The following is a 27,135-nucleotide window of genomic DNA, read 5'->3' on the forward strand; positions in this document are numbered from 1 at the left end:
TTTTCGAAAGAATTGTTATATAATTTATTCAAAGCTCCACAGAAAAAATTCAATTATCTCCATTTTACAAAATTAAAATTTTTTGCAAAATAAATTATATTAAAATAAGAAAAAGAAATAAAATAACACATTTTGTTCATAAAGCTAAATAGTGCAAATCGGATAAGAGTAGTTCGATTAATTAACTTAACTAATTAAAAGGTGGAGAACTCTTATGATAAATCGAATATGAAACATAGAGCAAATTAAAAATAAATACAGTTGATAAAAAATGCAAAACTCAAAATAATAGCAAAATATACAGCATGCATGCATACTCATTATACAGCATTATATACACAATATCTTATCATAATAAGGACAAGTAGCAAATCAAATATAATCATACAAATAATACAAATAAGTACAAATAATATGCATATACATATCGTAAATTTTTCAAACGTACGAACTGTCTTGTTTCTCTAGACGAATGTGTGCATTTAATGCAACACATCTGCAATTATAGACGTGCTAAAATGTTAAATAAAATTACATTTGCATAAACTCCATTTATTAGAGTAATTAAAAAAAAGTATTCAATGAATTTTTTGCCATTAAAATTTTAGAAAAAAATTATTTTTCTTTCAACGAATTAAAATTTACTTAATGATGTTTTATGAAATTATCTTATAAAATTGGTAATTTTTTTTTAAGAAAAAACTTATAATCTACATTAAAAAATAATTTCAAATTTAATGTAGAAAGAGATATTTAAATAAATATAAATCGAAATCGTTCCGATAAATGGAGTTCTAGTATGATACAGATGCAAAAACAAGCTACAAACCATGCTAATTCTCCGGGAGTAGTATGGGGCTGTGGTACATACCAATGCCCGTCGGTCCACATCCGTGATGCTGCCTGTTGATACTAAAATTGGGAAAAATGTGAAAGAAAACCATATCAAACCATGTTGCACAAACCATTTCCTATGCTAACTACAATTTGTTTTTCATCAATCATGTTTCCCTCTATCATTACCTGCCTACGCATTTTACAATTTATATGTGAAAAAATGCGTAAAGCAGCGCAACACGACTATGTAATTAAAAATAGACGTAATAGAGGTAATGCTGGGGACACACATGATTGTTTTATAATTTAATAAGCCTACTGCAAAACTTCCAGATTTACAGAAGGCTTGTCTGTAAGAATGTATCAACTGAAGATCATAATTTTTTTTTATTTGAGGAGTCGAAAGATATGATATTGTAATTATAATTCTTATTTATATAGTCAAACACAAAACATACTGAGTGTCGACATCTCCATTTCTGATATTTCCTTTGATATTTCCTGGATTAATATAATTTATCATATTGTTTTCTCATTACTTCAGCATGATTATTGATCTAACAATAAAAGAAATTAATATATATATACCGTAGTTGATTATTAATTTCACAATTTATAATCAAATAAGTGTCATTATTACAGTTCTTTAAATAAACAACGTTATGTGACAATGTACAACAGGCCAATGTACGACGTACAATGTTTCACAGTGACAGTGCGATAGCTCGCAGGGATGTTAGTAAAGCATGCGAGAACAAGGCAAAAAAACGTAGTGTATGAAGAAAATGATAAGGTAGCAGTGACGCACTTACAAAAATCGCCAGCAGTTCCATCACGAATTATGTGTGACGAGACAATGCGTAAAATCTTGAAATGTCTCGGGAACCATGTATCTTTTTAAAAATATAAACTCTCGTAAAAGCTAAATTCGTTATAAAAATTATCAACACAGTAATTTCTGAATTATATAGACACAATTCTTTGTAAATTAAATTTCAGTTAATTTTAAGCAAACTTTATTAAAATTATTAAAATTAATTTTAAATTAGAGAGACCAAAAGACTTAATACAAAAAACAAAGAGAAATGCTAAATATATATAAAATTTTTATCATCAAGATACTGCAGATTGAACCTAAGGAGTTCTGTTCTGCCAGACGTATCAAAACGTCTTAAATCAGTGTTGTTTAGTGCAATTTTAGTTCGAGGCTGAAAGAAATCCTCGATAGATTCACGATAGCACTGCATAACCACCAACTGTCTAATTTGCGAGCGCGTCAAGCTTGAGAAGCGTGATGGAAATAGGTGAGAGAGAACTAGTCTGTGCAGAGGACCGGCGTAGGTCGATCCCTCTCGTTTTACTCACTGTCCGACTTGCCAGACGAGAAATCAGTGCTGTGCGTCTTGTCGCCCATCCCGCTGAACGAATAGTCGCCCTAGACGACAGAAAAGCGTTATCTTAGAGAGGCGTGTTCCGCTCGGCTGCCGCGGAGTTGACTCTATGTATACTTCTTCTATATACGTATTATTGCACTATCAGCGCGGTGCACGTCGCATCGCCGACTGTGACTTGCGGTGCAAGACTTACAGGGAGAGCAGACACGGAACCGCCGGTCGAGGAGAAGGTGTGACTTCGCGGTGCCAGACCGTACCCCGGCTTCGGGATGTGCCGAAGGGAGCTCACAACTGGTTTGCAAATCAGTCAATCGACAGGTGTTACTGATTAGTATCAGCGGTGATTTCAATTCGCTCAATCTCCCATACGAATGCCCCACGTTCGCTTGCCAGATTTTTTTTGTATTCGTTAACTCTACCCGGAGCCATGTCGCTCCCTTATATGTCCCCAAGATCAACCAATGTTAAGGGATTTCCCCCTATCTCTGCGCCTCAACAATGATATACTTGGAACATCGCATTTTCTATAATGTTTCTCATGGATCCGAATAGATTTAAAAAGACAGATATCCGTCGATATACATGCGATATATTTCTATTACAGTGTTCAATTTTTCTGTACTTGTATTTTATATATACATATAATCTTTTATGTAATTAGTAATAAAATAAAAATATACATCTTTAGAATAAATATCTAGGAAAAAGTATGCATCAATCGTGTTATTAAATCTATCCTACAGAATCTAATCGTCTTAAATTTCATCGCGTGTAACAAAGGATATCTGTAATAATAATAATAATAATAATAATAATAATAATAATAATAATAATAATTTCAAATATATCGCATTCCCATCGGCAAATGGCGCTTAAAGATATCCGATAGATTTCGAGTGCACAAAGCGTACACTCTCATTAAATAGAGTGTATGAGGCAATATATATATTCGCGATTTAAAAAAAAAATAGATACATAAAAAGCCAGCACCTGCGTGTAAGTACAATACTCTTCTCGTAAGCGCGCCCGCCGTGATGACAAGTCAAAAGCTTTCCTTTCTTACTAAAAACGCAGACAAAAATATATGTGGTTCAATATATTATTATACACTGTATGGGATGCATCTAAAATTATAAATAAAAAAATTGCAGATAAATTATTCTTATCAAAAATCTCAATTTAAGATGATCGTTGTTCCAATATCAAGACAGTTGATGAATTCTTCATCAGTAAATAACATTTTACATGCCTAATTTACACGTGCATAATTTGTAGTTCTTAATCACGTAAAAATAATTAGGTGATATTATCATAATACTGAATTTTTTAAAAATATATAGAAAAATTGAACTGGTGAGTGGGAAAATTTACAAATGAAACTTAAAAATGGATTTGATTTGACTTGGGACCAACGGCGGGCGAATTGGAAAGTTTTCGGACTCACCGAATGATAGTGTCTAGTGGCGTTTGGAAGAGTGAAGGCGCGTTGAGTACCAAGGGGTGGATAGTTTCTAGGAGCCGGGGAGCGCGCCGATGACCTCCCAACTGCCGCCCACGCAAACACAACACAAACACAAAAACACAAATAGAGACACAATGATAGTAGACGACAGGTAATAGCATCGTGTGACTAACATACCGTGTCCTATTAAATCTAGAACGCTAACTTGAAATTATTAGCGATTTTGGGAGACAGATTTCTTCATAACTTTTACAAAGATATAATCAGAAAGATTCTGTCGTTAAATTTTTCGATACGTAATTAATAAAAGTTGTAATTAGCCAGTTAATTTAAATAGTATTGATTACGATTCTCTTATTAAAATAATTCATAACAGCAATCTTTTTACACAAAATTGGATTAGTTGACAAACGTTCCATATTAGCGTTCTAAAATTAACTAGTGACTCAACATTGGAAGATACCATAAAGCAGAATTCTGTATATCTGTCAGAAAGCAAAGATGTGCGGTGCATAAAAGAAATAATTATCATGCGTAAAAAAAACAAAACTATTCGCGTTGCCAAATTATCTTCCAATATTGTAAATAAGATTTCAAACAAATATCTGAAAACTAACTCTTCTTAAAAAAGCATTTTAACATAAAAATTGTTCATATTGCAAATATAACAATAAGAAATTAAAAATAATCATCTATAATAAATGTCATCTGTAATAATTTTAATTAAATTTAAATAGAATAATTACGAAAGCGATTTAAATCTTACCAAAGCATACAGAAGAGATTAAAAAAAAGATATGACAGAGAGAAAAAATAGATATTTTAAGTTCAATTTGAAGTTCAGTTTAAATTCTATCTAAAAGTACTATTGTGCCACGGAAATGAGAGTGATGTGCATTGGAACAATGTGTCCGTGTATAATGAATTTCGTGGTCCCAAGTATCATGCAAGATATATGTAGAACAGGATCAATTACCTCGAGAAACGATTTCCAGATCTAAAGATCGCAATGGCGATTTAATTGCCCGTTATTTCGAGGTATTGGTAGATGCGCCGTTCGCAGTTCGATGAAAAAAAAAAAAAATGATAAGGCAAGCACATCGAAGTAAGGGACGACAACATGCATAGGCAGAATACATCACCTGTTGTATTAATTGGGCGTCCAGTGTATGGTTTTTTGGTGCTACACACGCCACTTAAAATCCTGCCTTCAAGTGTCACGTACTGTTATCACCGTTTGTTAATTAGCATGAAACCCACCCCTTTGGTTTGCATTGGCCAATTCGGTCGTACTCCATAAAGCAAACGTTTCTTTTTTTATCGACAAAATGGGACCATTTACGACCGCCCGCCCTGGGAAACCCCGCTCTATCGAGACTCACAGTGTTCTCTAATCCATGTTACTTTAAACGGTAGAGTGGTATGTTAGTGTCATGTGCGAACGTGTGGACATGTATGAGATGATCGTTACTTATGTTAATGAAACAAATACGTGGTGTCGCGTGATGATCAAAAACTTACCGTTGTAGCTAGGACCGCTGGATCTGTAGCTGAAGCCATCGTCATCCTCCCAAGGCCGTGCATGATCGATATTTCGTGAAGGTGCTGCACAAAATGTTTTTCGAATTATCTTTTACATAAATGTATATTAAATGACACTGTCCATACGTTTTCAAATTTAAATTTAAGAGCAATATGTCCTCTTCTCAAGATATTAAATAGAATGAGACAAGCTAAATAATTTAAGTCTAAACATTAAAAATACGAAGTTAGTTGTTGTAACTCACATGCACCAACTGGACTCTCATAGCGCAATCGATACGTTGGCTCTCTGGCGGCAGACGGTGTCCTCGAAGCATTTCTAGGATCAACGTTCGCAGCTCTATGTCTCAAATTCTCTCGATCTTTTTCGCGATCTTGAAGGAATACCTTAGCTATCCCCGTGTCGATCTTGCTCAATTCGTCCTGCTCCTTTTTCAATTTTTGCTCCGCCTCCTTGATATATGTTTTGTTATCCACTTCATCCTCGTCGTCGGATGCAGGTACTCCCTGAATTAAAAAAGATTGAAACGTTAATTCACTGTTCAGTATCATTAAAATATTAATGGAAAAAGTAATGTTATATCATTTCGTAGATTAAATATAAGATAATACCTTATAAGTGTCGGACCATCGTCTACGTCTTTCAGGATCAGTGTAAGGATACGGCGGAGCGGGGAAATCGTCTCTCTCGATTGGTGGTTGAGCCCCTGGGGGTGGTTTCATGGCGTCTGGATAATGCGCTAATTCTATCGGCTCATCATTATCCACCTGGCTTGCTGGCGATTTCGGTCGGGTGTCGCTTAACGCGTCGACCAAAGCTCTCATTCCCGATCTGCTGCTGCGTCCACCGCTGCTTCTTATCGAACGAGATGCTGTGCAGCAAAACAAACGATATATAGCATTAAAAGTTTTAAAATTTAAAACAAATTCTTTTTTTTAAATATTTCATCAAAAATTCAATATTTTTAAAAAATTGATATAAAAACTATACAAATTATAAAATTTTTGTCCCTGATACTCAAGATGTCAACGGAATTACTATATTTAATTGTTGTAGAATTGTGTATATATAACTATTTTTGTAATTTTATTAATATCTAATTTATATAATCCTATTAATATCTAATAAATTATTTAAAGAAAACTTACAGCTAGGTCTGTGGAAATGCGGGCTAGTGGGGGGTTTATCGTACGGCTGTATCGGACGTCTCAGATATCCTTGACTGGGCGTTTCAGTCAAATACGAGTAAGTATAAATCCTAGATACATCTTCCGCCGGTCGTCCGTATTCACGCAGGATCAGGCCGGGGCTTCCAGTTCGTGCGGGATAATACTGAGGCAATCAATGTATTTTATCACGCATGTGATGTAGCTTGCATTTTCCGTCTGAATATTACTATCAATTATACAAAGTGCATAAGAAAAATTGGATAAATTAAGTCTTTTAAAAATAAAAAATTAATTTATATTCAAAACTCAGTCTTTTTAAAAGGAACTAACATTCTTGTATATTCGAGTTATTGACGCACTTTGTATAGAAGAAAAAAATCATGCAAAACGAGCAACGCTCTGTCAAGAAAGCATTTATATTAACATATTTGAGAAATCCCAAAAATTTTTTTTAATATATTAAATTTCTTTCTTTGTTTACATTATATTTATATACTCTAGAAAACGACAGAATCATTAAGGTACCAGTAAGTGTACCAGTTAGTAGACAGTTAATAGATATGACTCAATTTGTTGGACAAAGTGGTACAAAATTGTAAATACTAAGCTTTCAATGATATGTATAACTCTAAATAAATTTGTTGTTTATAAAAATTTAATTGCGAATTAATTTAGAATCGTACATACCATCAAAAGTTTTATATTTGAAATGTTATATTAGTTTGTCCAACATTGGTTCATGTTCATTAACTAGTACATTTACCTTAAACTAAAATGATAAGTAACGCAATAGATTTTTAAAATCATCTTGTTTTGCTAGTAAAAATATCTTATATTAGCTTAACAAGAGCACACAATCCGAACAATGTCTCGATAGTTTTCATTTTTCTATTTGTCGGATCGATAAAAATCGAAATAGAGCCGCAAGTACCTAACAGAGCGAGAGCACGCATCGCCGAGAAGTGGTAACGGGAGAAGTGATACCAGAAATACTTGTCGAGAGTGTGCTGTGCTAAGTGACATATGGCATACCTTGCGACTTAGGCTGCTGTAAGGGCTGCACAGCGATCCGTTCAGGCTTGGCGTGCGTGACCGCAATGAAAACTATACATAATGACCGTGCGGAAAAAGTAAACAACGATTAAGAAAAGCAATAATAAAAACTTAATAAAAATGAAATATGATAATATGTTTTTATGTTTCGGTTGTTTCCTACATCGAGGCGTGCGTAAGACGAAAGAACGGTAAAGTGACAAGCCAGCTGATTCTCTGAGGCAAAAATCAAGCTATACACAAAGCTGACGAAACAATTAATGTTTATTGGATTCGAGGTGTTCAGTTCTGTATTGTTGCTATATAGACTACTATACTAAAAACATACAAGAATATACGTCGAATGACAAAGTGTTTCGTGAAAGGGTCTATAAGATTTGAAATACAAATTTTTAATACAGAGAGTCTCATATGTTACATTCAGTCTCGTATATTATATATTCATATATTACATATTACGATAATAGAAAATCATAGAGCAACTTTCAGGGAAATATTTAACATATGTGAAACACTTCGCTTTCTTTATAATACAATTGATAAATTTAATTATGCAGACGAATACTTAATATATGTAATGCAGCTAAGTCGAATAATGCAAGTGCTAGACATAAACAGCAGCATGCATTTCTTTTATTTTCTAACATAACATAGATATTACACAATTTCTAATAATACTTAAAACCATCAAAATATTATTGAATTTAACTATTGAATCATACGATGTTGAACTCTTGACCCCTTCATTTAAAAAATGGTATATATTTAATTCACTGTAATTCTTTTAATTTTTCGAATAAACCTTTCTCAAATGCGATGGATTTTACATAAATAACACAGAACAGTTACGTTTGAAAAATAGTTTAAAAAGAATATAGAGTTATAGTAGAGTTTGTTCTATACTCTTTGGATCAGGAAGGAAACAAAATTAGACACGATGTATTATTTTAGAACGCTCTGGAACGCAATGCTATTTCTATTCACCGTTTGATATATGTAAGTGTCGCTTTAACGATCACGTATTTCTGTCGCTAAATATAATATATCATCGATACTAAAAAAATATATTGTTTTATTTAAATTATCCATTATTTAAATTGTACCCTGATATCTTAATCCTTGATATTTTTTCAAACGTTGTCGTTCTTAGTGATTTGTGTAAATCTATCATTTAAAAGATGCAATTATTTAAAAATGGCCTGTACATAGACAATATTATACGCGCATATGATTTGTTTTAAGACACAAATGACCTCCATTAATGTAAATTATCCTTCGCATTAGTCCATAAAATGAAAGCTTGCTTCTTTTGTTGTTACATACAATTATCTTATATGAATCCAATAATTGCTGTAATGTTATATAAAATACAAACGTCGTGTATACAGCTTTATTCACAATAAGCAAATCAAACGTAACAAGAATATAACGTGAAATAAAATAAAATGTTATCTTTTTAGATATGTTAATTCGATAATAATCGATGATTATGTACGGAAATATACCTAGTAAAACAATTAAACATCAAGATGTTACAATTGCTTCGTTAGAATTTTCGTAGTTAAATTGAGTAAAAATAAACAAGCTTCTGCAATAGCTTAAATTAATTATAAATACATGAATGTACAGAATAAATACGACTAAACAGCGAATCACACCGAACGCGAGAACGCAACCGGACTTACCTGCATCTCTGAAGCGCTGCTGGAAATTCGCTCCGATTCCCGATGCTGCGGTGTATGAGCGTCGCCGTGTCCGTTTACGATGCCATTGGGTCCGGTAGGTCCTGGGCCGCAGCGTGGGTGCCATATGGCAGCACCCTGCAGATACATTTCCTCTCCATCGCCGAACGGATCGCCACATTTCGTGCAGCGCGCACAGGTTGGATGGAAATGATGGTTGTCGCCGGCCTGCAAGACCTTGCCGCTAATATAACGGTTGCAATAGGCGCACTTTACTCCAAATTGCTTTTGGTAATCCTTCTCGCAGTAAGGCACGCCGTCTCTGTCGGAAAAAAATTCAATGGTTACGGTTCACGCGTCATTTAAAATTTAAATCCCATCTTTTTCATCCATTCTTATGTTAGTCTGAAAAGATTTTTTTATTTAATAAATAAATTTAAAAACTGCATTTATTAAATATTTGTTGAAGAATTTTATTTTCTCTAAAAAAAATTTTATATTTTTCCAACCCTATAACTATCGAATTTCAATCCTAAGATCATAAAGAAGCTATCACATTTTTAGAGCAATATATAATATAATTTTCTCCAATATTTGCATTTGTCGATAACATCAATTTATTTAAAAGGAACATTTTATTTCTAAAGCTATAATAATATTCTCCTGTGTAAGGGAAGCCGGTATAGTGTCTCTTTCGTGAAACAGATGTACTAATAAAAAATATACCTATTTCACACGCGTCTCCTGATTAATATTCCTGTAGATAATTAAGATGCAAGGAATAGATTTGGATCAATGCGTAACTCACTTTCCCATATATTCGCCGTGGAGCACAGTATCGCAGCTATGACATTTAAAGCACCAGACATGCCATTGACGATCGAGTGCGACCAATGCCTGACCTTCCCTCAATTGGTTTCCACAACCGGCGCAAGCACCAGGGTCAGCGTGTCCGCCACCTTTGGTACCGGCGCTATTGCCAATCGGCGTGGAGGCCTCGCGAACCGGGATACCGACACATCGGTGACACAACGCTTGACCTACGAATAATGTATAATTAATAAAGATTAATGAGACCCGGTAACGTTATCATTAACCTTTGTACTGCGTGTCCAATTGTCTGTGTTTTGTGAAATTGTTATTCAGTTTCATTTATTATTGCAATATTTTCACTTGCAAAAACTGCTTCGAGATCATTTAGTTCTACTATGTTGACTGTATTACAAAAATTATACAACATTTGATATTATTACTTTATTAATAGAAATAATTAAAATAAAAATTCAAAATAATTCGGTTCGAAAAAATATAGAATGTATTTGATATGGATAAAAGCTGATAAAAATAACATTTTCTTTAATTATCTATAATGAATTATTTCAATTAGCATTTCGTAAATTATACGGACGGAATTCACTTTCATTTTTTTAAAACCATTTTCTTGATGAGGGACTGGATGTGAAATCCAGCGCAATTTATTCATAACGTTCAATCGGCCTTAATTTCTTAGAAATGAGTGAGTCGCACCGTTATAGTACACAGTAAAGGGATGCACGTCATGCCGGATTTTTACCTTTGGCCGCATAATTGTCACAAGGACATACGTATGTATATAGTAGACGCGCGGCCTTGTAACGGTGGAGTAACGATAAGCCCAAGTGGCAATTTGCTCTAACAGATTGACTACTACGCTAATTGTGAAAGCTGCACCAAAGAGACACTTTGGTTACGCAATAATTCAGTACGCATCGTGATCCGCAATTGATAGAAATTGTTGGCAATTTCAATTAGTGAATCTTTCGTGCGTTTGTCGGTATTTTCGTGTAAGGAATGTCGTGTTATGTCAACAATCAGTATGAGCTGAACAAAGCTGTGTAGATGGAATTCTGCCTCAATTTAATCCTCAATGAATCGTAAATAATTGTTTCATCAACGCGTACCTTGAACAAGGGACACTTTTGTTCCCTGTCCCAGCAACGGTTGCCGACATCTTTGGCAATGGAAACAATTTGGATGAAATGCATGCTTCTCGCCAGCTGTCACCACATCACCCTCCACATACTCCCCGCAACCAGCACAACGTGTACCCCAACGCTCTCGATAGTCCTAATAAACAGAATAACAAAAACGTATTAAATTCTTCATTTTTCCTCTAACAAGACTTTCTCATTACATTAAAAAAAATCTCTTATATAATAATATTAAAGATAAAATGTGACTCACCTTAGTGCAATAATAAGAACCCTCACGTGCAAAGAAGCCACCCTGTGCCAAGCTGGCGTTGCACTGAGCACACTTGAAACACCCTATGTGAAAGTATTTATCCTGCACCCGCAGTACTTCCCCACTGCACTTCTTCTTACAAGACTGACAAAACGTTTTACCTGAAACAAGAGAGCGTTTTCCTTTTATAAAATGCTTTATCACGGATTATTAACTTCCCATTCCAAACTCGTAATCTATTCGACATTTAATATCGTAATTGATTCGCGAGCATAACGAAATTTCCACCGTTTTATAACGAAATAATTAAGAATAATTAAATAGCTGTTATTTTGCAAAACATTATCTCATTAAAAAACATATGGTGTGTGTGTTTCGACACATTTTATAGTATTAGAAATCTATTTATTTATAAAATATAATTTATAAAGAATAAATATCATCTCTAAATTTTAAATAATTTAAATAAATAATAAAGTAAAGTATAAAAAATACAATATTTACGAGAATATAGTTTTACAGTGAAATTTTGTCATTATATATGTATATTATACATACTTATAATAAAAATCTTATCCTACATGCATGATCAGATAAATAAAACTTGTTGGGCGGACGTGTTAAAATATTGTTAACGGTGTGAACCTTTTCAAGTGTAGACAAGTATACACGAGGACGTCAGCTAAAAATAACGAGAAGACACCGTATGAGTCATGCACCTTCTCGTGCGTGCCGATCATTCGATATTTCTTTGAGTGTGTTTACGTCAACAATGGCGACTCGTATCTGTATCTCCCACTCCACGTGGTGGCCATCCGCTCTCTATGGAGCGTACGTTAACTTTTAGCAGTTACGTAATGCACCTGTCGTCAGCTGAAAGGATGCATTATGATGCTCGCGTTCCGAAGGATTATCCGCGCGTTTTATAATAGAGTTTTCCATCAGAACAGTTTTAGATCCAGAATAATCCGAGTCTCAACAAACCGATGTTCGGATCTGAGATAGCTTTGATCGTAAAGCTAAATGGCAGATTAAGGACAGTTGAATTATCTCAGACTGCACGTGATAGTAAACTCTTGAAGTCATTTTGAAATGAAAATTTAGACTTTAAATTCTTTTTTTAAATGAGAAACATTTAAAAATAACTAATCAAATCATTACTTATTAATTGTTAATATCCCTCATCTGCTGTATACACAACTTAATAAACTTAAGTAGCAAAAAAGAGCAATATATTTATTATATTTATACATCATTAGATTTAATTTACTTATGGACATTAAATGAAAATTCTTAAATCGACTTTACAACTTTAAACACATAAAAAGGTCTGTACTCACGTATATATTTTTTTCTATCTTATATTCTTTTTATTGGGAGTAACAAATTAGTTCGGTCCATTTTCCAAAAGATGATCGCCTCCGAGGACGAGTCATTTTTTCGAGACTGAATTCGAAAATTGCCTGAGAGTTGAGAAAAAGTAGTAGCCAGCGATGGACAATACTTTAATTGATCTGTTCATTAATTTTGTTTTGAAGCAAATGCATTTTTGAACACAAAAAACGGACCGAACTAATTTGTACTAATAATAATCATTAGATGCTGCTAAAAAGATTCTTCGCATTTTCCTCTCTCTTTTTTTTTTACAGCAATTAATTTACTAAAACAATTTTTTTTTACACCTGCCACGTGAACGACTTTGTCATTGCGATTTGTACGCGTCGCGAATTAATATCGCGATCGATCGAAGCTAACACGTCAAACATGAACACGATGTGTTTCGACACGAATATGTATGTACGTACGAATAACGTGGATGCATTATTCATTAGTCGTTTGATTTCGGAACCTAATCGGGGCACTTCGCGTCCGCACGTAACACGTTTTCTTCATTACGTTATCGTTACACTATTCTTCATTGTTTCATTACGTGAATAATGATTAATGAACGTTTCAACCGAATACGAGCAACATAATTTATTCTGCCACAGCGACGTAAATTTGCACGATCTTATTACATATAAATTGTTACGCGGTGAACTGAATGTTCTCGCTTCCGTCATCCCGTGCGTTGCGGAAGTTCACGTGTCACAAGAATAATTAAATAAAAGGGAGAAAAAAATGACCGCGTGTTTTGACGAGCGTATATGAATGAAAAACCCCATGCTGGAAACGAGTGCTTACCCAGCTCGATCGTTCGACGATTAAACTATGAGGAGGCGCGATGAATGTGACGCCTTTATTGAGTTATCGGTTGTTTTGAACGCGCTCCACGATAAATTATAGCATATGTATCTGTACAAGTACCGTTACGCGCGTGGCCGGATCACATGAGATGCGCAAAGGGAGCGATATGTTCGCTCATGGCACAATCAATATTTAGAATGGCAGAACTAATAATCTACTTCTGTTTGCCGCACCGAGTCCAGCTGTTTCGTGGAAAGGCCGCGCTTATTTCGACTTTAATGATGTGTGCATGGAAAAAAGAAAGTATGCAGGAATCCTGCACATGCATCTCTCTCTATTCGGTCCTGTCGTCGGCGCGAAACGGAATTTTTTCATTCTCGTGCGAATGTAGAGAGTGCGATGTACTAATTGCTCGTCAACCGCGAATTCCGCAGCGGATGCCGGGAACGCGGTCAATTTTTATCTGTCGAAAAGAACAACTGTGTTTCCGGAGTAATTAATAAAATGAAATTAAGACACTGAAAAGAATTAAGCCTTTAACTAAGTACGTCTCCTGTATTCTATTTTTGGATGTAATATCGATTTCAATATAGAAAGCGAAAATTTAATTTGCAAAAAATAATTACGACTGATATAAATTGAGGAATTTCTTTCCGAATTTTCATAAATTTTAACGCTTCCGTTGCATTAAAACTCTCCTTTTCGTTCATGTTGCAAATGTCAAGTCATACTCCAGCATAAATCACGCGCGAAATGTGTTCTCTTAGGTAACAATTTCACTTCATGAGAATTTCACGCGAATTCAATGAAACGAAAATAAATGCCGCTAGCATTTAAATAAATCAACGGCTGAAAAAGATGGAAACGCGCATGACATCACAAAGCCGGGAGGTGAAGACCATAGATCTCCTGTGCCTTAAAAATATACGATGACATCACAGCTCTCTTCATACGTTTGACGTCACCGGATCGTCGCATGAGAGTTAAAGTCGACAGAATCCTTGCACGTAGGCAGGCCAAGCTAAACGCATCCGCTTTTTGTGAGGAATTGTCGAGGTCTTCTGCTTCAGAAATGACACTTCCGAGACTCTTACAGAACCCGCCAGACAATGTCCGCGTATAGTAGCGAGAAATAGCAATTTTACAATTACATAGCGACACGACAATACAAAACAGTTAAACGGGCACGAAGCGAAAATAATTCCTCAAAAAAAAATTCTTTAAACAGATTGTACGTGTTAGACTCAACATTTCCGGTTTATACGACAATACGTGCCGCGAACGCTGCTTTCTCTCTGCTCCTCGCTGAAGCAGGAAGAGCTCGAATAGAATCGAAACTCATGACGCGAGCTCGCGTTTAATCGAACGGGGCCACTCGTCCATGAAGTGACACACCCTCGTCTGCGCGTCGCATGTCGTATTAATTTACGGCACGCTTCAACTGGGGCGAAAAATCTATCGCGCCAGAAAAAAGAAAACGACAGGTCGATAGGCCCAGCTCGGCCGCGAGCGAGTGATAACGGAATTTATCGTCCGTCCCGTCAATCGCGCGCGATAACAATGTGTCGATGTCACGTGCAGCACACGCCTAAAATAAAGCTGTGTATACCGCCTATAACTGAGTTTATTCAACGAAAAAAACTGAGAGAATTTGATAAAACATTTTCTCGATTTTTTATTTGTTCCCAATGCTTTCAGTAATTACAATTTGATTAAAGTACGCTGTGAAATCTGTAAATGTTAAATTTTACATTTAAATTGCTACTCGATATATCGTTACTTTATACTAAAACAATGGTTGAATTTGGCATTATAATCAAATTTAACCAATTTAGGCATTATTATTTTAGTATAAATTGACGATACATTGAGTGTAAGCAATGGCAACTTAAATTAGGTTAAATTTAACACGATAGATTCAACGGTGCATAAATTCCAGATTTTTAGGCCGGAATCAGGCTACGCATTGAAGATTGAAAGATTAAAACCAATCAAAATAGTAGGAGCTAAAATTCCTTTGTCCATTGGTGAAATTTCAATTTTTAAGATAGCAGGATTGCCACGAATTTTTAATCGTAAAATTTCCTGACACTTCCCTGATTTACTGACAAAACTTTGAGATTTTTCCTGACTTTGAATAATACATATTTTGCAATGTTTTGCAATATTTTGTAAAAGTCTATTCTTGTTATATAGGTATATTTATATATTTTTTTTATATCTTCGAAATTATTGTCGCTTTTATATTATTTTATTTCTTGACTCTACGCGATTAAAGAAATTTTAATATTTGACTCTTAATTTGTCTTTTTAGTCTATTAATTTATATTTTATAATAGAGTCCTTTACCTTATTTATTTATTTATTATTGCAGTGTTTCTTTTTTTTCAAGAAACGAATTCCAAAAAAAAAAAGGTAGTCCAAACCAATCATAGAAGCACAAGGCAATAAATATAAATTTATTTACAGCTATTTCATTTTCCCTGACAAGTGTGCTAAATCTCCGACTTTTCCTGACTTCCCTGACGCATTTTTTTTTTCAATTCTCTGACATTTCCCTGACTTATGGCAGCCCTGAATAGTCTGATTGCAGCCTTACATGATACAACAGTTGCGGGAATACATGGTTCGTGCGAATTATATGTTTGACTGCAGCAGAAACTCTGAGTCATGACGTACGCGTATCCCGATTACGTTGCTAATTAGTAATTCAATATTAGGATTACTTTGGCGTTAAAAAGACGCCGTGTCACACGGGCGTGCGCAGAACAATCAGTTTTTGCCGCACGAACTGTCCACTGGACGAGACCCGATAGACGACCGACCATGTTTCTATTCAACGCGACTTTTATATCCGCGACGCATCCCGGCGATCGGATACTTCAGTGATTTATATCCTCAGATTGCAGTTGTCAGGAGAAAATCAACAAAATCGAAATTAATTGAAGAATAAGGTCCCGTCACTTATCGCCAGACCACTCTACATAGATACCGTGCACGAAGGTGGTATGTTAATATGATTCATAAGTGGTCTAAATAGGATGTGGCAAAGTGGGGTCAAACACGACGACCCTGGACTGCCCTGATCTCTCTCGTTGCACTCTCTAGGTCATAATATCGAATACTAATCGACTGTGCGACGATTATCTGTCGAACGTATCTAATCGTTTCTTATTTTTCCTCCGCGCTATCATGCAACTTTTGTTATGGTTTATATAAATCGAGAAAATTTCCACTGTTATTGAAAGCTTTTTTTCGCAACGTCACGTCATTTTCTTGCGAGTCCTTCGGTGTTTATTTGCTACACGCAAAGTATTCGTACGTTAATTATTAGTAGAAAATTCAGAAATGGGGAATTTTCTTAAAAAGAGAAATATAAGATAATCATTGATGTGTGGTTATTGCTACTTGCATAGCTACACATTTTCCCTTTTCACTTTTCAACTTAGACACATTATGGAAAGAGGCAATTTCGAGCAGCTCATTTCATTATATATCACCGTAAATTCTTAGAATGTATATTAGGTCAGGTTAATTTGTCTGAAGGAAAATTTGGAACGCTGACAACACGAAGGAAGTTCATAATGAATCACACGGAAAATATCTAGGCGTCTCTAAAAGTGTATCTCCAAGAAGCGATTTGTATTTAAAAACGAGATGCCCCCGAATTGTACCGGACAATATTTATGACTATTGTACGTTATTTTTCTCTCATCAAAATTTAACGAACCCTAAGTGACGAAATAATATTCGATATTTTTCACTTGTTCGGCAATCTGAATATCGTACTTCGAAGCTGATGAAGTGTTTTATTATCTAGACGAAACAAACATTGCGATTAACTCGAAAGAACGTGATCGAATTTCCGTTTAAACCGTATTGCACACAATAGGTGTTTTATATTACACTACATAACTTAAAGATAATGCTCGTACAGCGTGATATATAACGGCAGAGTACGTGTTGGATTTCGCTGAAATTCGCACCAGCATGCACTCGACAGAAGAACATCTGCAGAACTGCTATGTCAGCAAATAAATTTTTAACCGCTCTCCTTTCTATTAAAACGGGCTGAACTATACCGTTTCCTTTTTCTATTTGCCCTATGCTTTGTTAAAATCTGTTTTACATCTAAAAATTCAGGTAATAAAAGTTCAATTCAAGTATCTTTTCTCTCGACCAGTATAATTGTTTAATTTTAACAAATGACAGTTTCTATCTTGAAAATATCGCCTTTTATAAGCGGATCATTTACGAACGAGATATTAAAAATTTGATTATCGTCGCTGTTTAAACTCGCTCTAATGAAAGTGTGTTAAACTGCTGCACTTCAATTATCCTGCGATAACAAACAACTGATGTAACGCATGAGATGCGATCAGAAATTAATAATTCGTAGATGCACGTGTTGAATAATCACTTAATCACTTTCTATACACGTTGTATCATATTCGGATAATCGTCACTTTTCGATAACGCATTCTCCGAGAATGAGAGTTTATGATAAAAAAAAAGTATGTATATTACAGAGATGATTATCAAGCAGGTAACGATAACTATGGCTTTTGCGGTTAGTTCTTATCATCATGATCGTAGTTTCTTAGTGTTATTCTTGTTTTGCATAAAAAATATCTTACTAATTCAACAATATTTCGTGTGTCAACTAATTTCGCATTCGACCATATACAACAATAATTTTATGTATATAAATTACAATACTATAATACTTTAGAGATATGTATAGACTAATTCAATAAAATACTTGATAAAAATTAAAACTACTAAAAAAGAATACACGTCTAAGACCCAACAGCAGAACTAACTGTTGAGTGATGTAAAGTATATTCTCGAAATATTAATTAATTAATATCATATAAAAAATAGATGACGTCCAACCTCATAAGTCATAAATTATTTCTTATTGATGATAAAAATAATCGTTCAGAAATATACGTAAAAATCAACATCAAATTTCTTATATTGTAAATTCAATTTTTATCCAATCAATTTTATACCATACAATTCAAGGTTGGTTGGACATGGCATACAAAATGTTATTGCGTTATGCTGGCAAAAGCCGATTGTGTTTACATGATGCAACGTGCAGAATATATATATATATATATATATATATCGGTTCATGTTCATTGTATGACAATTGACCGACGATCACTTAATAATGCATGAAGACAGTAATTAGTATCCCACAACGAGTGTGGGGGTAACTAAATTACAAAATGTATTACATTCACGATGTATACGTACGACTTTTATTGTCGACAGCACGATAGAACGCAATTATTATATCCTGAATGACGCAAAAAATTCCTCGTAAACCGTTTTACTGTTTAACTTTAATTTCCACCAATAGATTAACTTTGAAATTACAATATTTGTAGGACCGTTAGAATTTCAAACAATGATTTAAATAAAGGCCTAAAGACGGCCAATTAACTTTAATCTCGGTTTAACTTACTATTTATCTTTTTCTAATTTTTAGAGCTAGAAAAAGACCAAGAATAAATTGAACCGAGATTAAAGTTAAACTGCATTATTGGAAATGGGCATTAGCTTGCTAACTTAACTGTATGTCAACAATATAATATCAACGGGAAACGGATACCTCGCGTTCTTAAACATCTCTCTAGGGCACAGCATTTCACAATAATCGTGACAAATTCTTTCGCGGCGTTTCAATTAGAAATTCATACGTGATTTATACGCAATATGTTAAATTTGAGAACGAGTCATCAAATGTGAGTGACTTGTAGAATGCGTCCTCAGGTAAGACAACAGATAATATCGCGAGAAAATGGTCTACTGGGTCTAGATTAGACAATACTATCGCGGTCGACCATAAATGTATAGCAGGTAAGTGAGACCCAAACCGGGATTCGCCGATTGGCGTTTCTTGCGCGCTGAGGAATGCATTTTCCTCGTCGGAGAATCAGGACGGTTAAAAATGTCCTCTCGGCCGTGAGGCGCCGTGTCACGTTCCTCAGATTCGCCTCGTCACGAGCGACGAAAATCGTGACGGAGAGATATTCCTTGGCTGAGAGGCGGGCGTCGTAATATGCAAATATTGCCGGATCTCGTGGATACCGTATAGCTCGCGCGGTGGTATCACACGAGGTACTTTCGCATCGTGTCGCCGCGATATACATTAAACCAGTCGTGAGGCAAGTTGATAAGACGGGACCGGACGACCGGTGGATGTCGTAAAATACTGTACCGGCTGGCGAAACGGATTATCGCGAGTCGAATTTCTCGTCTCGAGACAGAGATCTCATCTCAGCCCGACATGGTTCCAATTTCGCGAATACAGCAGGACAAAAAACAAGATCTATATTTCAGTATATACGTAACAGTAGTCGTAATTATTTCACGTTTAATTAACACGTTTATTGATAGTTAATGCGTTTACCGCGCCGATGATAGTGCTAATGGATTTTGAAGATTAATGAATACTGATACAACATAAATATCTCGATCGTACGCTTCATTCAGTGTATTATGGTCCTGTGGGCCAATTTATCTACCAATTTTTCCTATTTATACAATATTATGCAAACAGGCACAACGAGATAGTGGTAATGAGGAATGATCACCAAATTAAAAGATAATGATATTGCAGGAGATTCAGGAGTTACGTGCCATTGAACGCCGCTGATTCATTTAAACTTCATTGCGGGATCTTCAGAAATAACGGCAAATAACAGTATATAATGGCTCATCGTTGCGAAATCAATTGCACTTTGGTATTGTCATATCACGGACGAAGGCAGATTGACGTAAAGTGAAAAGAGCGGCTCGTTCGTCACGTCAGGAGCTATAAGGAAACGACTTTTTCGGAGCAGTCAACATTTTTTGTTTTACCTTTCTTCAACGATTTCTGCTTGTGCTGGTCGGCAACGTCTTTCTTGAACTCCGCCTTGCTTTCACTCGCTATCAAGCTCTCGCTCGTCTTCGACTTCATCGTGTCTCTGCTGTCTACGTTGCGTAACTTTCAGGGACACGAGCCGCGCCGGCACACGCGCCTCTCCTTCTTGTCGTTTCCGTGCGATGTTAAGATAAGATAACGCCCGAGCAGCTTAGACGATCGGTGCACGATTCGTCACCGGCCGAGGTGCAGCTTGAAGTATAGTTGCGCGAGGAGCAGATCCCAAATCTGTCGTTGAGCTCACTCAAATGGAACTCGTTAGTGAGGGAACTGTCAGCCAACCAACACCTATGTCTTGATAGGTCAAACCTGAAGATTTTGCTAAAAACAATTTCGACATTGACGTTTTTAGACTGACTATTTTGTTTGCTGTATATTACACCCCCGTATATACGATATCGTTATGAACCTAATGTCAAGTAATGTAGCATCTTCGATAGATAATCGAGATATCGTCGAAGGTGATCACGTTGTTTGCTGAATATAGGGCGTCAATATGTAATAACACAGCTAATTCTGTTTTCCAGAAGGTAAAAATCTTAGCTCGTTTCTATTTAATATACTTGATACGAACACCGCCTGAATTTCGAAGTGTACGGTGCAAGAAACTTTGACGTAATACAATCAGTCGATCACAATACGCGGGCCGATACGGTCGCTGCGACTGCCGATTGTCGACTGCCAACAGTGCCGACCAGTTACTGGCCGGTATGAGATTCGTGTCTCGCCGAGTCCCGATTGTCAACCGGTACAGTCGGCGCAGATAATGTTCACTTTCACGGTCGACTCCGCCCTGAAAGCCTAATCCCCTGTGAGACGACTTCGCACCTCTTCACTCTGCGCTTTGTACTTTTGCCGTTTCCTTTTTCCTACCACCTTGCCTCCCGGTAATCTGTGCTTAACGTAAATTTGCAAGCGATCACATTCGCAAATACCCCAAGAGAATTAGAAAAATATGTTTCCAAGTCGGCAGATTGAACTTTTTATTTAGCTTGTACACAGATGCATGCATTACGAATGTTTAGAAATAAAGATGTTCAAGTGTACCATACAGCAAGAACGATTTTGCTAAAACATCTAAAAATTTAAGCATATCTACATATATAGATACTGATTTGAAAAAGATAATTTTATCGAATCATCAAGATAATTATGTAAAACTCAAGCTTGATAAATAATGCTGCAAAAAGTTTTAACATTCTGGCAACTAGTTTAAGCGTTCCATACATAATTATTTCAATAATAATATAAAATGATTTCCAAATTTCCAAAATCTAACTAAATTCTTTTAAGATGTATTTTAAATATTAATATAAATAATATATAAATATTTTGAAGTTCACAAAATTTTTTACTCCAAAATTTTCTTTTCCAGGAATATCTTAAGTATATATTAAAAGTGCAATTATTATACTTTTTGTAAAAGGCGAAAGCTCGGATAATAATATTAACGGCATTCAGATATAAAAGCTATTATAAGGATACTTTTAAATGGAATTATTACATAAAGCTTTAATCCAGTTAGCTGAGAAAGATGAATAAAATATCTTGAAGTTTTTGCTCTATAAATTTTTAAATACATTTTACTCTAAAATTTACTTTCTTTGATCGGAAAATCTGAAGTTACGTTAGAAATGTAATTTTACAAAGCAAAAAATCAGATAATATTATTAAAGGCATTATCCGACTGGAAGTTATATTTAAGAGGAATTTATAAATGGAATTATTGCATAAGCCATGAGGCTTTAATCCAGTTAACTGGGAAAGTGTCCAGTGCGCTCGCTTGTCACAATTTTATCATCATATACACACGCGGTGCCCTAATTCTGTCAACTTAAACTAGTTTCGCATAACAGGGTGATATGATTAATAAGTGAGGAATAAAGAATATGTTACTCTTCAATTAAGAACATGTAAGACGGATTAGACTTTACAGTTTTGCAGTAAAACAAAATATCTTATAATAATTAGAATCAAATCAGATATCCAAAATCGTTCCAAAGTGAAACAAGTGAGATTCTTTGCAAAAACTTTTCGATATAAAAAATAAAATGACGATAGACACTGCACCGACGAAACTAGTTTCGTGTCGCCAAAACTTTTAAATCCGTGTGGAAAAAAAACCCAGGTAACCGCTGTTTGTAATTTTATCTAAGCTACTGAGTAAGCATTATATTGCAAATATTGTACAACTTCGGAGTCGTGTTGTATCTCCCAAGAGCGTGTCAAAGAACGGCGTAAGTCTGTGCACGATGTGCATCACATGCACCAATAAGCGCCTGAAATATTGATCCAGGATGCGTACAGGAAACGAGCGCCCTTTCTACTGGATAATCTGATTTCTTCGAGACTGTACCTACTAAAGAACCACATACGATTCCAGACTAAAATGACGATTATTATTTTTATATATCTTGTCCAACAAGATTCTACTTTTACTAAAATATCACTTTGACTAAAAAGTTGTCGCATTTAGGCCCGATTTTTCATTATCTGGTTAACTTGTGGTTAAGCTTAACCTGATGTTTCACCCAATGAGCTTTATCCATGACATCACCATAGATGAAGCCCATTGGATAAAACATCAGGTTAAGCTTAACCACAAGTTAACCAGATAATGAAAAATCGGGCCTTAATGATATTTCGAACATTATTACTTAAAATTGATTGCATATATAATAGTGGTGTAATACTTTTTTATTCTGATTACAATTCTCCACAGAAGCAGAATTGTAATTTACGAGAAATTCGGTACAAGAATTAAACGAGTTCCGCAACGCTTTCGTGCGTCGGACGTTTCCGTCGATGCCAATTAGGAGTCTTCGTCGAGGGGAATTCGCCCTCAAGAGATGCAGGCAGCATCTCTAGGATACGGTTTGGGGAATACGTATCGATCAGTGGCTTTTCGTGTAAAACGCGCCCGACATTAAAATGGGAATCTCCGAGGGACTCTCCTCCCGACTGTCCCCGTCAATAGAAACCGAGAAGAGGATCAATATCACGTGTCGATCATTGATCCGACTTTACGCGCTCCGTCGTTGACTGATCTATTATGTAAACGCCTCCTCGTGCGTGAAATGGCTGCCTCACGTGTAAAGTCTTCGCGTAAACGTAAGGTATATACATTGCGAGATCGACGGCCACGTAATGTCGCGGATCGGGGTTACGATCCGTCGTACTGTCGTAATATGATCGTCACGAAGACACGAATAACAAGCTGAATGCACATGCTACGTATATAGTATAGACGACTATTCGATACGAAAGATTTGTAGTGATCGCTAATTATTGAAAAATAAATTGAACCAATGTGTTATTCTGAGGTGGTCATGCATTCTGTTGACATTTAAGAATATATATATATATAGGTGTATAGTCTCCGCAAAAAGTCACTGGGACTAGAAGTTTATACTTTCCGTGTGAAAACTTTCTCCAAATGTCGTCTTCTATGTATACATATATTCAAAAAAAGTGTATATAAATTCTTGAGATTACGTTTTTAAATTACATATATGATAAACCTCGAGCTAGTTACTTATTACAGTTCTACAACCGACACCTTTCTCGTTAGTTCTATAGGAAAGTTCTATGCTTTGTAATTATTTTTGAATGAAATTTTCGATGATTACGTATTTTTAATTAATTTTTCAATATCTGCATCCAGCACGACACAGAAAAAGTCAGTGCCGATTTACTCGTCGCATTATAATTCTAGCAGTTCCAGTTCCAGCAAAGCTCCTAAAATCCTCTTGCAAGGTGAAAGAGAGACGACGGAATACGCGCGCGAGGAGAGTTCGCGTTGTCCGCGTGGGACACCACGCGTAATGCAACGGCCGCGTGGGTGGACGGGAGATGCACAATTGCAGCGAGCGAATTATGTGCAGTTCGCTGGCGTCTCGTCGGGGTCGCCGGCTCCTTCGTAGACAACCGGTCCTGCTATAATTGCGATCGCGAATAATTCGCGCGAGCGAGAAGCTCGTTCGGATGGACTCGTTCCGTGCCGCGTAACAAATCGTGCGGATGAATCCGCGTCGTTGTGTCGCGGTATTGGAAATCGAAGGAAAAGCTCTGTAGAGGATACAATTGAAAACCAAAAAGATTTAGAGAAAAAACATTAATAAAAAAAAAAAAAAGAATAACTGTACTAAAAAGTAACTCTAATATTGATTTGTTAATAAATTATTATCGATCTTTTATTTTTACGCAATAAGATAATACAATGTTTCTAATGGAATTTAAAAATGTATACATCAAAAGAGGATAATATATAAATTTAAGCTGAATCAACGATGTAGCAAAGATTTGGTTTGAAATAAAGCGCTAAGAATAAATTATTTTTTTAAAAAAAGAGTAGCATTTTTTTTCTATAATCTAATTTGTTTTGGAAACATCTGATTGAGTAAGAAAAATTAGTATCAAAATAACAATACAATCTTGATTTCACCGACATTCAATTCTATCGTCCGTTCTCTTAATGCATTCATTATTTCTTTATTAATATATACAATACATTAATATAATGTATTAACATATTCTAAAATTTTAGATTGTCATTCTATCGTTCGTTCTCTTAACGCATTTATTATTTCTTTATTACTATATATGCAATACATTAATAATGTATTAACACCTATTCTAAAATTTTAGATTGTCACTCTAAAAAGTATAAAATCTCACTCTTAAAGGCTGAGAAATTTAGCCACTCTTTTTTAAGACCGGCTTAATATGTTTATTCTTTAGAGAGTTTAGAGGGAGATTCCGCTCCAAAGAATTTAGAGAGCATGTAACAGTAATAATAGTGTTAAGTGTGGATAGGATCACGTAAGTTCTTAAACATCATCTATATGGATAATAAAGAACTCTTCTGTGACTCTCTCACCAGGTTGTCAGTTCCAGCCCAGTGTTGTGTACTAGGCGAGATTATAGGCCTGTTCTTTTTGCTCAACTAGTGCAACAAACTTATATATCTGTTTCACTTCAACTTATTGCATTGTGTGCACCACTTCAGGCAGTGCAGGCAAAAAGAACAAGCCTTAGGCCGGAATCAGACTACGCATTGAAAATTGAGATTGACGATTAAAAATTGAAATTTGACAAATGAGAGAGGAAAAAGAAATTTTAATTCCTATTACTTTGATTAGCCAAAATCCAATCTTTCAATCTTCAATCCCAATCTTCAATGCGCAGTCTGATTCCGGCCTTACGAGACTCTCCTCCCTTCTTTCATAGATCTCTAAATTAATGTAGTCCTCTTCTCTGAAAGGTCTGTTTTCCAGCTGAAACTAGTATTGCACTTTCAGAACTCAAAGTGGAAATAAATATATGTATACATGTATATGATATTTGACGAAAGCGAAAAAAAAAGTTCTAGCATCCGTTTGATGCGGCAACGAAAAATAAGCTTTACAATTAGAACGATATATGTGGTATATATGAACGGTAAGGATCGAACTTGCGATTCACTGATTACATCGCCCGCTTTCACGGAATCACACGTCATCGCGGGGACGGTTCACTGTTTCGCCCTTACGATTTCTCCAATCGATACCCTCCGTCCCAGGGAAATAAAAGCGTGACTCTTGCACGACGGAGCTTGACGACTGAGTGGGTAGTAAATTAACTGCGGTTTCCCGGCGAAAGCGTTATCCGAGTTTATTTCAACTTTAATTCAGTGCCATTAGCAACGCCTATTCACGAGGCACGTGCCGGTGTTCGATTGTCAAAGGCACGACACATTCCTATGCAACTTTCAGCGCGTGTGGTATATACTTTTATTTATAGCACACAAAGGTGGACGATCGGATCGAAACGATGAAGACACCCGGAGCTGAGAAAGACCCAAGTGGCGTTTTGCGTCATTCGGATTGTAATTCATCTTCGACGTGCCAATTAACCGATACGGCGATAATCTCGATATTTTGGCTGCTACAATTTAAACGTATAATTCTTGACGTCCTGATTGCACGAGTTAACGCGTGGCAAGGGCTACTTTCGATCTTCTGGTCATCATAACTTGTTCCAAGATAGGATATAATTAAATAACGTTTTGCATAAGCTTTATATACTCTGGGTTATATTTTTGATTCAGCACTAATTTTACGGCTCTAAAACGAAATAATGTGTTCCAAGAAAAATCAAGATAAAAGGCAACCAGGAAGACCGAGCGAATCGTCCATTTCTACCAATGCGGATTACCTTTAAATCTCGGCTAAATTTACTCTCTTTATCCTTTCTATTCTTAGAACTAGAAAAAGACGAAACGTAAATTAAACCAAGATTAACAATTAATCTACATCAATCTAGAATCGCGTATTAATCGAGAAATTTGATTATTTTTAAAAAAGCGGTAAAAGAATCGTTTTTTTTTTTTCCTCTCGCAAAAAGATAGGAACGTGAGTTGGAAAAGATGCGAGTCGCTAGAAAGGTAGGGGAAAAAAAAAAAAGAGAGAGAGGATCGAGAGCGATCAGGATCGAACGATGTATAAAATTCTGCGGACGAGTGCATCGCGTAAAATACGATACCTATGCAAAACGAGAAAAAGAGGACGAAGGCAGAGAGGGAGGGAGGGAGGAAGGGGGGGGAGAGCGAACCCACGCATGGAAGGAAGACAGGGAGTGAGTGAGAGAGAGAGAGAGAGAGAGAGA

At 35.7% G+C, this 27,135-nt stretch overlaps 1 protein-coding gene across 6 annotated transcripts in view; it reads right to left on the reverse strand.

Annotated features, from left to right (window-relative positions):
- The window catches only part of Unc-115a (actin binding LIM protein Uncoordinated 115a), a 30,711-nt gene that overhangs the window by 2,794 nt on the left and 782 nt on the right, over positions 1-27,135 (reverse strand). Inside the window, exons 1-13 of one of the 6 annotated variants that reach the window (XM_018540968.1) lie at positions 20,427-20,526; positions 11,364-11,524; positions 11,081-11,246; positions 9,949-10,180; positions 9,144-9,462; positions 7,438-7,509; positions 6,385-6,568; positions 5,848-6,107; positions 5,481-5,742; positions 5,215-5,298; positions 2,425-2,522; positions 2,203-2,272; positions 872-912 (exon numbers count right to left, since the gene is read on the reverse strand). In XM_018540968.1, the coding sequence (XP_018396470.1) occupies positions 872-912; positions 2,203-2,272; positions 2,425-2,522; positions 5,215-5,298; positions 5,481-5,742; positions 5,848-6,107; positions 6,385-6,568; positions 7,438-7,509; positions 9,144-9,462; positions 9,949-10,180; positions 11,081-11,246; positions 11,364-11,524; positions 20,427-20,526 (2,049 nt within the window). Of the gene's footprint in view, positions 1-829; positions 913-2,202; positions 2,273-2,424; positions 2,523-3,675; positions 3,777-5,214; positions 5,299-5,480; positions 5,743-5,847; positions 6,108-6,384; positions 6,569-7,437; positions 7,510-9,143; positions 9,463-9,948; positions 10,181-11,080; positions 11,247-11,363; positions 11,525-20,426; positions 20,527-27,135 lie in introns of those variants that run through there. The other 5 variants (XM_018540966.1, XM_018540964.1, XM_018540965.1 and 2 more) reach the window with 5 other exon arrangements.

The sequence above is a fragment of the Cyphomyrmex costatus genome, unplaced genomic scaffold, assembly GCF_001594065.2.
Source record: "Cyphomyrmex costatus isolate MS0001 unplaced genomic scaffold, Ccosl1.0 scaffold273, whole genome shotgun sequence".
In the NCBI taxonomy this organism is placed as follows: Eukaryota; Metazoa; Arthropoda; class Insecta; order Hymenoptera; family Formicidae; genus Cyphomyrmex; species Cyphomyrmex costatus.